Source organism: Orbicella faveolata, unplaced genomic scaffold (genome assembly GCF_042242905.1).
Source record: "Orbicella faveolata isolate gen_17 unplaced genomic scaffold, um_ofav_v1 contig_25, whole genome shotgun sequence".
In the NCBI taxonomy this organism is placed as follows: Eukaryota; Metazoa; Cnidaria; class Anthozoa; order Scleractinia; family Merulinidae; genus Orbicella; species Orbicella faveolata.
In genome coordinates this window covers 5437694-5451969 of record NW_028301553.1, presented here as the reverse complement: position 1 = coordinate 5451969, position 14276 = coordinate 5437694, and the positions used below count along the sequence as shown (strand labels likewise).

Genomic DNA, 14276 nt, shown 5'->3' with positions numbered 1-14276 from the left:
ACTAATTTTATATCTGTTTACAATTTTCCAGCTCAATAGCGTCCTTTGTTTGGAAATCAGCGCAATTTGAAATTCAGAGTTATGGCGGTGCGTGACATAAAGCTGCGATCGCGTTTGTCGAAAAACATGTATTTATCTCGTGATTTTTAGCCGTTTAAGACGTTATAGTATTTGGAAAAGGGCTTATTTAAATGCCTGTTTGTTCAGTGCAGATAATCAGTCTCCTAGATACCCAAAGTAAGTTCCAGATGTGTACAGTATTTTCCGGCCGCCACATTGGTGTACCCAAGCGGAACATTAACATGGCGGCTCCATACTAGGCTCTGTAAATTTGCGCGGAACATTTTCACGAATATCTCAACCATGGGACAACCCACACTTCTTAAACTTGGAGAACTGTCTTCTTTATTTATCTTCTATAATATAACAGTTTCTTGACTTTATCCACTGAATGGTTTCTGATTTGATTTTTTATCGCGTGAAAATGAAAACAATCTATAAGGCAACAAGATCTATAATATTTGGGCTCATTGAAAGGTATTAAAAGAAAGCAGAATTAGGAAGCATTGAGGCGAATTGTTATTTGCAATACATTACTAATAACAATCAATGATAGTAAATGATTTATTACATGACTGAGAAAATTACTTTATTGCGATTGGCTGAGAGCAGACCAATTTATTGTTATATTCTCAATTTGCACTACAGTGCAAATTAACGCTCGGGCGTTCGTAATTTTCTCAGTCACATAAAGGCTCGTACAATTTTGACAGAATTTTTCAATACCTCTCATAGTGTAAGTCCTTAATTACACTCGCATTCAGACGATTACCTATACTTATCCCAATTATAAAGATTAATTATACACGGCCTTTAACTGATAGCTGTCGACGGGTTGTCACGAGAAGTACATTAGATAGAAAGATAATCTTTATTTAAACACAGTTAAAGATTCGTCGGCTAAAACTACTAATAGCTAATGGTAAAAAAGTAATTAAATTTAAAAAATGCTGCTTTCCACGAATGCCGTGCATTATACATCTCTTTTCAGTAGGCGTTTAAACTGCCTCAGGGACTCTGCTTCCCTTAAGGTGGCTCAAAAGAGTTTCAAGCACTTATATTTGGATGGGTCGTTGTAACCACTCTTTATCACTTGATGGTATAATCATGGTATCAAAAAACTGCTCAATCATTGGTGAACACGTTCTTATCTTTTTCGTGGCACAATAGGTTGCCATAGCAACAGTATGACCTCCTAAAAACACCCTTAGTTACTGCTTTAGGGGCTTATAATTCAAAAACGGCACGGTGAAATTTTTTTATATTATCAACGTTTGATAAGCATGATAAGACGCAATTTTTGGCAAAGTTTAAAAAAATTCTGTACATGGGTTTCAAAGCCACCTTAAATTTTCGAAAAACTTAAGGTGGCTCTAAACCCCATGGTTATTAAAAGTTGATAATATAAAAAAATTTCACCGTGCCGTTTTTGAATTATAAGCCCCTAAAGCAGTAATTAAGGGTGTTTTTAGGAGGTCATACTGTTGCTATGGTAACCTATTGTGTCATGAAAATGATAACAACGTGTTTACCAATGATTGGGCAGTTTCTAGGGACCATGACTGTAGCATCAAGTGATAAAGAGTGGATATAACGACCCATCCAAATCTAAGTGTTGGAAACCGTTTAGAGCCACCTTAAGTCACAAGGAGGACTGTTCTAAAAGAATGGCGCCACTAGAGCTAAAGCTATTTTTATAATAGTTTGTGCGCAGCAATGGAACATTTAGTTTATTCTCAGAGTCCCTTAGATTATATGCGGTTTCTTGGCTCTAAAATTTAGAACTTAGATATTCTGGAGTCAACCCGTGCAAAGACTTATAAACCTTCGTAGATCTTTAAAACGCTGCGTGACAGATGCCGCGTAGTACGATTGTAAAACGTTTGTGTTTGGTGGTCGACGAGCTGTTCTGAGTGTTCTCCGTTTGTGGATTGTTGATTTGAACTGAAATATGTCATCGAAGAAATGTAAAGGTTCGTGTCTATCTGCAAGCGCGAAGAAAGCACTAAGAGGAAAAAGCCGGGGCGGAAAGGTTTCCAAAACAGCGATCAGAATTGGGCTGATGCTGGCTTGGGACAAAGGTTCTTGCTTTGAGCAGGAGAGGTTGCTTACACTGGACGAGGAAGACTTTTGACATTCTCCAAGCATGTTACTTTATTGGTGCTTTCGCCGTTCGAAGCGGTAACGGCAATATCTCAACTCAATCGGTATCTCGTGGGTTTCCTTAACGTTGTTTACGTGTGCGCTCTTTCATTGCCTACGGCATCTCTAAGCTGAAGGCATTTTAAAAATCGAAAAGGAGAAACAGAAGCGAAAATTATTTTCTTTCTAACCTGGACGCACGAGCAGTGTAATTCAGATCTCGAAAAGGAGCCCGCTTTGTAATTGATACGAGCTCTATTGTCAAAGTAAAATGAGCCTTCACTTTATCAAGGCGTCATTATTTTCACACGTTTTGTTTTTTAAATTATCATCGGCATTACACCGGAAGAACGTCCCACAGTGAAGCACACCTTTCGAGGTCGTTTCCGGTGAGTTTTTAACGTTTTTCGCTGAAATTTGGAGAGAATGTCGCCCGGTAATCAGGCAAAAGTTTCTGCTTCTTTCAAAAGTTATGACTATTTTAGTGAAGAGAATGCCTGTTTTATGAACTCTCAAAGTTTAACTGCGTGTCAAAAATAAACCAGACAAATATAATAAAAAATTCACGACATGGTATTTTAGAGAAAGGTGCAGAGAAGACTTAGCGATGTTTATCGCGTCCTCTCGCTCAAATTCGACCGTAAACGAACTTCTTTAGGGAACCTCTGTACTTTGGGAAATAGAGCGCTCTATTCGGAAAAGCTTAAATTTTATTTTATTTTAATAAGTGTATCTACGTAATCTACAATTCTTAAGCTATCAGGAAATATATACCTTTCTGGAGTTTGCGTCAAATGTCCGACCGTAAAGCGACGCCAACGAATGATGGTCATTTGGGAGTATACTGTTACCTTAAGAGTAGCTAAATGTATATGTATTGCGTGAATTTTGTGTGTGGAACAGGATCACAATCCCTTTTGCTATCCTTTCCTCAGCTCTCAAGGGAACACGTCGCTCCTGTTCAAATTACAAGCAATTTTCGCCCCTATTGTCAATGTATGATCATTGTGCCGGGTTGTTCACACCAACATTGAAGGAGAGAGCAGTTCGTATAGTGTGATCGTCCGGGTGAGGGTAGTTCTGAAAAGAACTGTTGTTGGTGACTGACGTTTCGTCAACCTGAGCAGAAGTCATCTTCAGAGTCAAGTGAATAGTGTTTGTCAGTCGATGATGTTATAAGTCTGGTCCGTTGAACGTTATTGGTCAGTTTAGCCATGATGGTATTGGCTGAAAGACTCGTGTTAATTTTTTCATCGGTCATTGGTGGGAAGTGTGGTCCGCCATCATGGGCTCGGGAAACGAGGGCACGATGCGCCCGGGTTTGAGATTTCCAATCGATTCGCATTTTTTCCAATCTGCCACATGTTTAGCCCAAGCTCGCCGGCCATAATGACCCTATACTGCGGGGTTTTTGCGCGTGGGATAATGCACGGAGTCTCTTATTCTAATCAAAGCTAAAACCTATTCACCGCAATGAAACCCACTTGCGCTAGTTTTCAGATGTGGCCTGTTCGGGAAGGGCGGCTGTAAAACAAGCTACTTAAGATGAAGCATTATTGCTGATGCAGTAGGGTTGGATATGTTATTCTCAAACCCATTAATAATTTATCAAGTTTAAACAAAGGAAATCATGATCGTGATGGTGTTTGAATATCTGATCTTAATTAGCATAGATTTTTACGATTCTGTTTCTCTGTTTTTTACTCCGTTTTAGTTTCGATTAAGAAGATATATCAAACGCTCAAGGCAGTGTTTTACCACATTTCCAAACACCTCGAAGTTTGTCAAAGATACTCTGCTGCGCGTCGTATTTTCAACTCTCTTCTCGGTGTTTGGAAATGTGGTCAAACACGGTCTTTCGTGTTTGATGTATCACGTCATATATACTAGCATCAACATTTTTCAGTCGAGAGACTGAAGAGGTAAATTCGATTCAAGAACACGTTTGATTTGAGCTATGAAATCGCGTTTGCTTTCACGTTTTAGGCCTTTTCCATTTTAACAGAAGCAAGAGAAGAAGATGGCTTTAAAAGACAAGCTTTACTTAAGCTTTACTCCGATACCGAGGACTATCTGAGAAACCTAAATGACGAAATTCTCGATTTGCTGAAGAAGAACGTGGGCAACATTGAAGAGAAGATAGGAAATCACCAAGCACACCTGAAACGGAAAGAATATTTCCTTCTTGTGGCAGGTAAATGAGACAACGCAACTCTAGTTTAAAAAGCGGTTTAATTACGAACATTTTTAAGCAAAAATGTGCATTGACACAACATGAATTTCGAGCATCGAATTGATTGTAATTTACTCAAAAATAGGAAATTTACGTAGCTTTGACTTTGTCAGTACACCATGCTTAGAAATATTCCTGAATCTGTCAACTTGCAAATGTTTCCACTATATGAAAGGCAATTTCTTGATAAAAAAGAAAAAGGTCAAAAGGTAATTAAAAAGTGTCAAAAAAAAAGGAAACACCACTCGCATTTCGTGAATTTTGCAGCAATATAATTCCATTCCAAACAGATCTAAGAATCAGACAAGAAGCTATTATGAAGGTAATCTAATAATTGACAGTTAATACCTTTTAAGGTGAGACAAGCTCTGGAAAAAGCACCTTGGTTAACCTTATTCTTGGAGAGGAACTACTTCCATATTCTGTACTCAGCACAACGTCCACTATATGCGAATTGAAATATGGAGAACAACGCAGAATCGTGGTCCACTTTAAGGACAAGGATCCAGAAACAGGGCTTCCAACTATGGAGTTCCCTCTAAAAGCTGCATCCTCTGAACAAAGCTATCTTGAGCAGATCTCTCATTATGTTCACGCGACGAGTGATCGAGATAAAGGTTCACTTTACAAAAAGGTTGAACTCTTTTGGCCTCACCAATTTTTGAAGGTATTCATTATTGATGTCGCAATAAATACTGTCGAGAACTCCACCCTCAGGGGAAACGGGTAGTGGTTGGTGGGAGAAATGGGAGGCGAGGGCTTGGTCACTTAACAGCGATTCGTGTAGTTTTTAGATTACATTGACTGCTAAGTTAACATAGAATCAAGGCGAGACAATCATAATAAACGTGTGTTGGAATCTTTTTCATTAGTCGTGAATTTCTATTTCGTCCCTTATCTGCCACTCGTGTTTTCCAAAAGAAAAAGCCAAACAACGCGTATTAAGTTTTGGGTGGTGACTTAAAAGGGCTAAGGACAATAGAGAACTTTCTCATCGGGACGACCAAAAGGTGGCCGCTGCCGCATAATAGAAGCGCACGTCGTTTTGGTAGGACAGCTCAGGTTTGACTGCGACCTGTACTGCAGGCGCAGTCGCCGTATGCAAGGCCATTTACAGTACTGTATTTTACGGACAACAATTTCGGGACTTTGACAACTGGCCGCCCAACAAGGGGTGGCCGCTCAAAGCCGATTCCGTCTATGATACGTCCCTGCAGGGAATCATGGACCGTAGTTGTATTCATCATCTTGGACTGGGTATATGTTTTGATGACTACAACTACCATGAGTTTCCTACAAACGTGTCTCATAGAGGGAACTGGACGTAGGTGGCCGCTTAATTTAGGTTCGTCTGTAAATAAGCGGAGCTCTAGATGAAGCGGGCCAGCGGAGCACCATGGATAAAGATTTTTGGATAAGCCATAAAAATATACCGAGAAAATTTGGCTATTGCGTCACTGAATGAGCGAGCGTTCATTCGTCCATACAGACACTGGAAGGAAGAAGAGGGAAGTCACATGATTCATGAAGTGATCAACGAGAAAAATAAAACGCGTTTTGTGTGTTAAGAGAAATCATAAAACTGTAAACACAGCGGGAAAAAAAAAGGTTGATTCGCTTATCTATTGAAAAGATTAGTTCAGTTCAGCCTTCCCTTCACAGCACAATGACTTTAAACTAAATAACATAATGATTCTCCTCACAAGGTCTTCTTCAGCAAAGTGAACTCCGCTGTCACGTGGTTCAAAAAAGTCAGGGGGAGCCCGTAGACTCAATCTTAGTTTAATACCCTCCAAATATATCGCGAATAACAGATAATGGGGTTTTCAACTGGGTAGTAAAAAGAAACTAAAGCATCACTTCGACCAATCACAAAAGACGTAGACAGTCCAGTGAACCAATTAAAACTCGAAGCAAACACATGTAGCTGACGCAGAGTGCGAAAAACATGTGCGAGTGAGGCGCGATTGGTTTGGTTTTGACTGTGCGTGGAGAAAAGAAAGTGTTGCGAATGCAAAAAGAAACAAACGCAGATTACTTTCGACACTCAAGAGAAAACCACTTTAAACATAGAAAAAATTAAGTCATTCTAATTTCATAATCTACCCGTTGTGTTGATCATCTCATACAGTATATCAGTTCATGGAATAATTGAAAGAAAAAATAGCAGCCCACCTTTATATTCTCTATATTTCAGAAAGGCGTGGTTATAATTGACAGTCCGGGTATTGGTGAGTCTGACATCATGGACGGGATGGTTACGCAGTATTTGCCTCAAGCATTTGCGTTCATTTATGTCATAAACAGTGCAAACGCTGGAAGAGTTCAGAGAGATAGAGTAAGTATTGAAACTGAATAAAAGTAGTGAAGTTACTGAGTATTTGCACGATGAGATTTTTTCCTGAAATCGGCAGACATAGGATTACCCATTTGTTTAGGAGGATCGAAGGGGACTCTGCTCGCAGGGTAATATAGTACGGGAGGGTTCAAATAGAGAAAAAAATAGAGGTTACACACTCGCCCGGCGCTAAAACAAAGAAACCCTATGCCTAAGGCCCGAAGGCAAAAGTTTGTAAGGCAATTCTCAATAGGAGGCAGGACGCACGGTAACGAATCGTACACTCTGATTGGTTCTTAGCACCGTCCGGATTTTCCTATCTGCCCACGGCCACGGTAACGCTTTGGCTCCCACTGCGGGCGGAATCGTGGTGTTGATCTATTTTCGTGAATAAATTAACAGAAATCGTCAGTTCTTTCCCTTTTTTTCCCTGTTGCTTTTGATTTCCAGCTTGAAAGGTTGCTTGATGAAGTGAGGAAGAAGACGATTGAGGGACAGGAAAGATCAGTCTTATCCCAGTGTGCATTGTTCGTGTGCAACAAATGGGACCAAGTTCCGGAAAATGAAGTAAGCAAGGTCCAGAATCACGTGATCAAGAAGCTAAAGAATTGTTGGCCTGGTATTGATCCCAAGTCACAGATAACCTATATCTCAACTAAAAACGCCATTATCGCTCAGAACTACGGAATTATCACCGATGAATTTTTCTCCTTGATGAGTGGCATCAGGTCGATGGTTTTGAAAAGCATCAAAGCCCGGCTGGAAATGCACTGGAAGTAAGTATTTAAATATGTTTATTGGTAGAATTCCTAGCTAGGACCAAACAATAAACAAAAATGTAACCATTTAAATCGTTTTCACCTGACGCCATCACTTTCTAAAGTCAAAAACTAAAAAGCCACCAAAGTTTTTATCCTCATCAGGCACAAGGGGCAGTCAGGAGTATATCTATATCTGTTTATAATTTTACAGCTCACTCAATAGCATGCTTCGTTTTAATTGGAAACCAGAACATTTTAAATTTCGGGGTTATGGAGATGCGTAACACAAGGCTACGATTGAGTTTGCTGAAAAATATATAGCTAATCTCATGATTTTGCTCTTTTAAGAAGTTAGAGCATTAGGAAAAGTGCTTAAGTAAATGCTTGTTTGTTCAGTACTGATAATCAGTTGCCTAGATAGCCAAAGTAAGCTCCAGATGTTTACACTATTTTCTGCCCGCCATATTGGTGTACCACGGATGTACACCAACATGGCCTTTTCATACTGGGCTCTGTAACTTTCTGCAAAACATTTCGACGAATATCTGAAGTTTGGGGATACGCACAAGCCTAAAACTTAGAGAAGTGTCTTATTTAGTTATCTTCTATAACATTACAATTTCTTAGCTTTTTCCAATGGATGGTTTTCGATTTATTTTTTTATTGCGTGACAGTGAAAACGATCTGTACACTCAAGTTGTCAATTTTAGGAACCAATATTCTGGAATATAAAATATTGTAATTTATATAATAACCCAAGCTATTCTCGCATTTTGATTGGTTCTCGCCTAAGATCTATTAGAGCACAGACGCACGATTGACGTCATTATTACAAAGTTTTTCCCTCTGTGTTTTAAAATGACGGAAAGTTTTGAGAATTTAGTTAATATTTTACGCGACTGGGCGAACGATAGGTCTTGCCGAGGCATTGAACAGGTACAAGAAGCAGGAAGAAGAAAGCAAAATCCGTTTCTTTTTTTAGAAAATCCGAAAAAATACTCGAGCAGTCTCAGTCGGCAGTCGAGCGAGACTAAACCAAACACAAAATTGGTCTTGAAATTAGCTTACTTTAGGGTAAGAAACCATTACTTAACTTAACAAACCCAATAAACAAAATTTTATCAGATTAATTTATTTAAAAAATTCAACTTTTCTCAGTCTCAACTTTAAAATGTTGATACAGATTGATGTCTGGAATGAAGCATCAAAATATCACTTCTTAAAATCAGTTAAAATAAACACATAAACTGCTTCCGACGCGAATGTTCCAGTCCGTTTCAGGGCTCAGCAGCGAGGAAAGTATAGCTCACTACAGCTCACGGCCGACTGTATCGCAGCTATAAGGTGTCTCCGACACTATATCAAGCTGATCTGAGAATCACCAACCACAGAGGACACAAATTTCCACCGTCACTAGCGCTCCTTTCATTCAAAATTTGAACCGAATGGCCTGTAGTGTTGATCGCCACCGCAAGTTTTCCTAGCGTATTTTTGAACTCCCGCAATATTCAACGTAACGTCCAAGGTTTTCGGCTCACAGGGCAGCTCTGATCACAAAATTAAAACTGACTTGACATTTCCAGTATTTTCTTCAAGATTTGCAGATTTCGTAGTTCAATTCTGCTCTTGCTGTAAGTTTTCATTCCACGAGAAGCGACGCTCGAGTCAAGTTTGACAGTGGAGTGATTTTCCTGGACCAATCACAATTCTTTGCTACGCATAGCAACCAATGAGATTGCTTCATTTTGTATAGAAAATAGATTACGTCAATTGGCTTTTTTCGTGCTCGCCAAAGTGGGCAAAGGCCGGCTTTCGAGTTATGTTGAAAAATTTTGAAATAAAAAAAGCTTTATCTGTAGTAGTTTGCATGTTTCGTAATTATATAAAACGACTAGATTCCATGTTGCGGTGCGTCTGTTCAGTAATAGATCACAGAAGACGTCAAAATGTGGTAAGAACATCAGTGACACACTCGGGTATCGCCTCGTGTGCCACTTTTTTGTTCTTACCACATTTTGACGTCATCTGTGATCTATTACTGAACAGACGCACGGCAACATGGAATCTATTTGTTAAATAAATTATGCACGTCCTATTCTACCTCAAGAAACGACATCAGATCATATCACATATGTGTAAATATTTACTCAGTAGACCTAGCTGTGTTGAAATGAGTATGTTTGCTGGGAATTTCACTAATGTAGCTTTTTTCATTGCTTTTACAGTAGAACTCCGTTAATACGGTCACTAACCAGCCATGAAAATTTGGCCGTGTTAACGCGGTACGGTCAAATTTTATAACTGGTATAAATTTAGTAACGTTTAAACAATTGCACTTCTAAATAATTGTTCTTTAATGTCTTTAATGAGCATCCGGAATGCAGATATAATTTTAAAAAAAACTTCAATCAGTACATAACATATTAACAATGCAAAGACGAACATAACTGGTTTGACTGGTAACCGTATAAACGGGGTAAAATTATATAGGTTTATACAGGTTGGAATTTCAGAATGTGGTTGTAGGCCGTATTAACGAGGTGGTCGCATTAACGGGGTTTTCTTATAAAGTAAAACAAAAGCGTTTCCCCGGGACAAAAAAGTGGCCGCATAAACGAGGTGGCCGTATTAAGGAGGTGACCGTAAGGCAGGGGTTCCACTGTAGTTGTAAGCTAAGATCGTCTTAAAATAGCAAAAGCTTCCAAAAACGCGTGTGTTAATGCGCCTTATCTCGAGAACGACCACGGTGAACCCCCTCCCTTGTTTAAAAAAATACCTGTTAGTGAGACCGTTTTGGGCGCGAACGTCCTTATAATTAAGGAAACAGGAATATGTTCACCGTTTGAAATGCGTTCGCTTACATCACCTTGGTACGATAACGAATCTGAATTTACGAATTTCTGAAAATACGCAACCGACTGTAACGAACAGGGCGCTTGAATGAAGTTTGCACCATACTGGCTCTTTAACAGCTATAACATGACATGTAATTACATGGCATGTATCTATTCTATCTCGGCAACAATTGTGCTCCTTAATCCCTCTCCTAAAAGTTAAATCAAAATGATCGATTGAACAGAACTTAGAAAGTGCCCTGCAGTTAAAAAAAAACATTTCAGCTGTTTCATAAAAAGAAGTCGGCGCAAAACTAATTCAGGTATAGCGCTCTTGGCTCAAATTGACTCGGTCGTTTATAGAGAACAAATGAGATTAATCCATCGCACCATGATAATGAAAATACTACTCTGAACCTTTAACTTGCATGCATTTTTATGTTCGATTGGGAAAGATGTTAATTGATATTTACGTTTTATTGTTATTCTTATTTTTTTGAAGATGGCTGGATTACTTGCTCTCACGATTAATTTATCAAGCAAAAGCTTTTGTGATGAACGCTTCCAGAAATCACGGAGAGGTCGCTGAACGGATGGATTCGATTGAGCGCCGTTTGGTCCAGATTGAAGAAAGAGAAACTGAAATGATGGAAGAGCTTGGTAACCACTTGGAGGCTCGTGTCAAGAGCGCTGTTGATGAGCTCTCCGAGTATCTTAAGTCGGATGATGTCAAAGCTCGCTTCACTACCTGGACCTTAGACGAAGTTCCAAAGGCAGAGGGCTCCTGGGAAGAAACTAACAGCAAAATCACGAAAGCGTTAGAAAAACGGCTTCGAGAAATCATCGAGCATTGGGAAGAACATCACCAAGTATTTTCAGATGCTCGCAAGTCCCTTGTGCAACGCTCTAAGCAGCGGTACAACATTGTTGTAGGGCAACTGAGGAATCTCCAGTGTGCTGTAACAAATGATGACCTGGATGTTCCCGAAACTGTTCCTCCTAAACAAGGCTTAACTATGGCGGAAAAGGTTGTCATCGGCGTCACTAGTCTAATATGGGTTCCAGTTTCCCTAGTTACGCTGTTGATTGGCGCCCCTGTGATCGGCATACTTGCGATTAAAAACAAACTGAAAAATAGAAGTAAGATCAAGAAATACGAAAGAGACAAATGTGCTTTTATGGCTGAAGCATCCGCAGACTACCTCGATGATGCAACAAACGAAAGCGAGCTCAAGGTGTTCGTGGAGAACCAAGTGAATGAGGCTAAGCTGTGTCTGGAACAAATTGAAGCCCGTATTTCCGAGCTGATCGAGGCTGACAAGATGTTATGTAAAGAACTCGGTGATGTAAGGCTTTCACAGATAGAGATACAAAAATTGTACCAACCAATCGTGGATGAAGCTTCTGATATCAGGGGACATCTGGCGGCATTTGCATTAAATGGCATCCGTGCCATTGACATCAGCAGCGAGGAGTTAGACTGGAAAGAAGAGAGTTCTTCACGTCTTGGATTTGGTGTGTTTGCCACTGTGTACCAAGGGAAGATGAAAAGACAAGGGAACGAGCAGACTGTAGAATTAAAGGTTTGCAACGTAGCGCTTGATTCCAAAAATGCAAGCCTTATCATGGAAGAGGTAGAACTTTTGAGGTAAGGGATTCTTGAGTTTCCCGAACTTCGTCCTTCATGCATGTAAGAACTAATTGAACTACGAGTGGAGAAAGGTTTATCTGGTATTTCAGGGCTCATTAAAAAGGAGATACTTTGTAGAATGATCTTGTGAATTGCCGCAGCAACGCAGCATAACTTTTTCCTTAACCTGGGGTGTTTTTTCCACTTATTCAGTCTTGTCGACTCTATTTATGAAATTCAGAGTACTTCGGTTCCTACTCAGATGTGTGTGGTAGACGATCGATGTACTAAGGGGCGTAAGATAAGAAGGAAATGAATGTAACATAACCTGGAAGCTTAAATAGAGCAAATTTTGCATTAATTTTATGTATATTGCGTGTTTTTCATTCTCTTGATCAGAAAATTGGACCATCCTCACATTGTAAAGTTTTATGGCACATCCCTTCTCAAGAAAGAGGACACCACAAGAGTGATCTTGGTAATGGAAAAGTGTAAAGGAGACTTGAAGAGTAAGATCCTCGATCACCCAGAAGCAACGCCAGCAAAAACCACGAATCCTGACGTCTTTAGAGAAGTATGTCGATGGGCGAGAGAGATCACTGATGCTCTTACGTTCATGCACAATGAGGGACGTGTTTACAGGGACCTCAAGCTAGAGAACATATTGGTATGAGGCTGAAGTTTTTGTGTTAAGCCAATTTAAAATTACTGACCTAAATATTGCTGAAAATCTTATTCTGATTTTCTGTAAACTGAATTTGTTTTCGAGTTTGAAAGGGCAAAAACGCCATGAAACCTAACTAAAATTCGATAATGAGTTGAATTCTTTCTGGTTTTGAGAACGGAGTTGTACATACACGAGGACTCTTGGACACTTTCTCTCAGCAGAACTATGTAGTGGGCAGTGGGCAGTGGAAAATACCAAATGGGAAACTAAAAATTGGAACTTCTGGTCAGCTCTTAACCAAATCCCCATTTTCCATTTCTCTTATAGATACCCATATATATTTTCACTATATTGGAAACAAATGCAGGGCTTAAAACGTTTCACCTGGCAATCTCCCATGTAGTTGAAATTAATTGAGTTAAAGAAAATATAATTGTTAACTTAACTGTCGTCCGTATAGTTTTCAAATCCACACTCTTTCAAACATTTTCATTAGATCCCGAAAGTATAAAACAATGAACTATCTTTGTAGGTGTTCCTTTAAAGAAACTGTTTAATTTGCGAAGTATAATGAAAATGTATGTGCTCCTTGGTTTACATTTAAGCTATCAGAAGACAACTTAGTGAAGATAACTGATGTTGGAGTTTCTAAAGAAGTGAAGGACGTCACGGGTAGTTTGCAGGAGACCTTTGTGTACATCGCACCGGAAGTATTTCATTCCAAGGTGTATGACAGCAAAGCAGACATATACAGCTTTGGTTTAATGCTGTGGGAGATGTGGTATGGGCAGCGGGCCTTTGCTGAATTCAAGGGCCCAATGGCACTTTTCTTCAGTCGGGTGGATGAAGGCTACCGTCCGAAAGATGTGGTAGGTAGCAAGAAGCCTCCGGCCCAATGGAAGCAATTGATGATCCGGTGCTGGGAGAGAAATCCAGAGCAACGTCCTTCCGCAAACGATTGCAATCAAGAACTCACTACACTGTTCCAGGACGTTGTTAGACCACTGTAATTTAGTCAATGGTTTGATCCATAGGACGTCCATGGAGCAGAAGATGCACTCGAAATGACTATAACTTTGATTTAGACCATTCTCTTCTTCCTGATTGAAGGAAATATAGGCGAAAATTTTTTCCTCCGGTCAAATACGATTAATAGACAATTCAGGAAAAACATGGATTTTGATTTCGGTTTCGTAGGCTTTCGTCTGATTAGGAATTAGCGATGAAACGTTTTTTTCTTTCTTGTATCAAAGAAAATTTAGAACATTAATAACTTTTGATACTGATGTAAGAGGCACAGGATAAATCTGTTTGTCAGTATACTCTTGAGCACCAAGTGCTTAGTATCAAGAACTATGCTACTCCTTCCTCTACCCCTATCTGGGGGAGTGCTTTACTTCATGTATACGATTTATAAGGATGCGTTATTGGGCATTTACTTTTGAATTGGGTGTTGCAGTGTTTGTTCGTATTTTATGAAAATCCTATTTGTTAGATAATCTGTAATCATTAATTATCACACCCTAAACCGCAGCCACGTGATAACACCTTTATATTTTTGTACATAGATTACTTTTGTTCAGTCCTATTAAAGCAGTTGTGTAGACCACA

The 14276-nt window shown here is 39.5% G+C and overlaps 1 protein-coding gene across 3 annotated transcripts in view; it reads left to right on the top strand.

The window, feature by feature from the left end:
• Window positions 1–14276, top strand: part of LOC110064381 (uncharacterized) — a 36735-nt gene extending 22459 nt beyond the window's left edge. For all 3 annotated transcript variants that reach the window (XM_089293670.1, XM_089293668.1, XM_089293669.1), the window contains 7 exons: window positions 4189–4396; window positions 4792–5102; window positions 6633–6773; window positions 7224–7549; window positions 10871–12016; window positions 12398–12665; window positions 13271–14276. In XM_089293670.1, coding sequence (XP_089149796.1) covers window positions 4189–4396; window positions 4792–5102; window positions 6633–6773; window positions 7224–7549; window positions 10871–12016; window positions 12398–12665; window positions 13271–13675 — 2805 coding nt within the window. In that variant the 3' untranslated portion in view covers window positions 13676–14276. The remainder of the gene's footprint in view (window positions 1–4188; window positions 4397–4791; window positions 5103–6632; window positions 6774–7223; window positions 7550–10870; window positions 12017–12397; window positions 12666–13270) is intronic.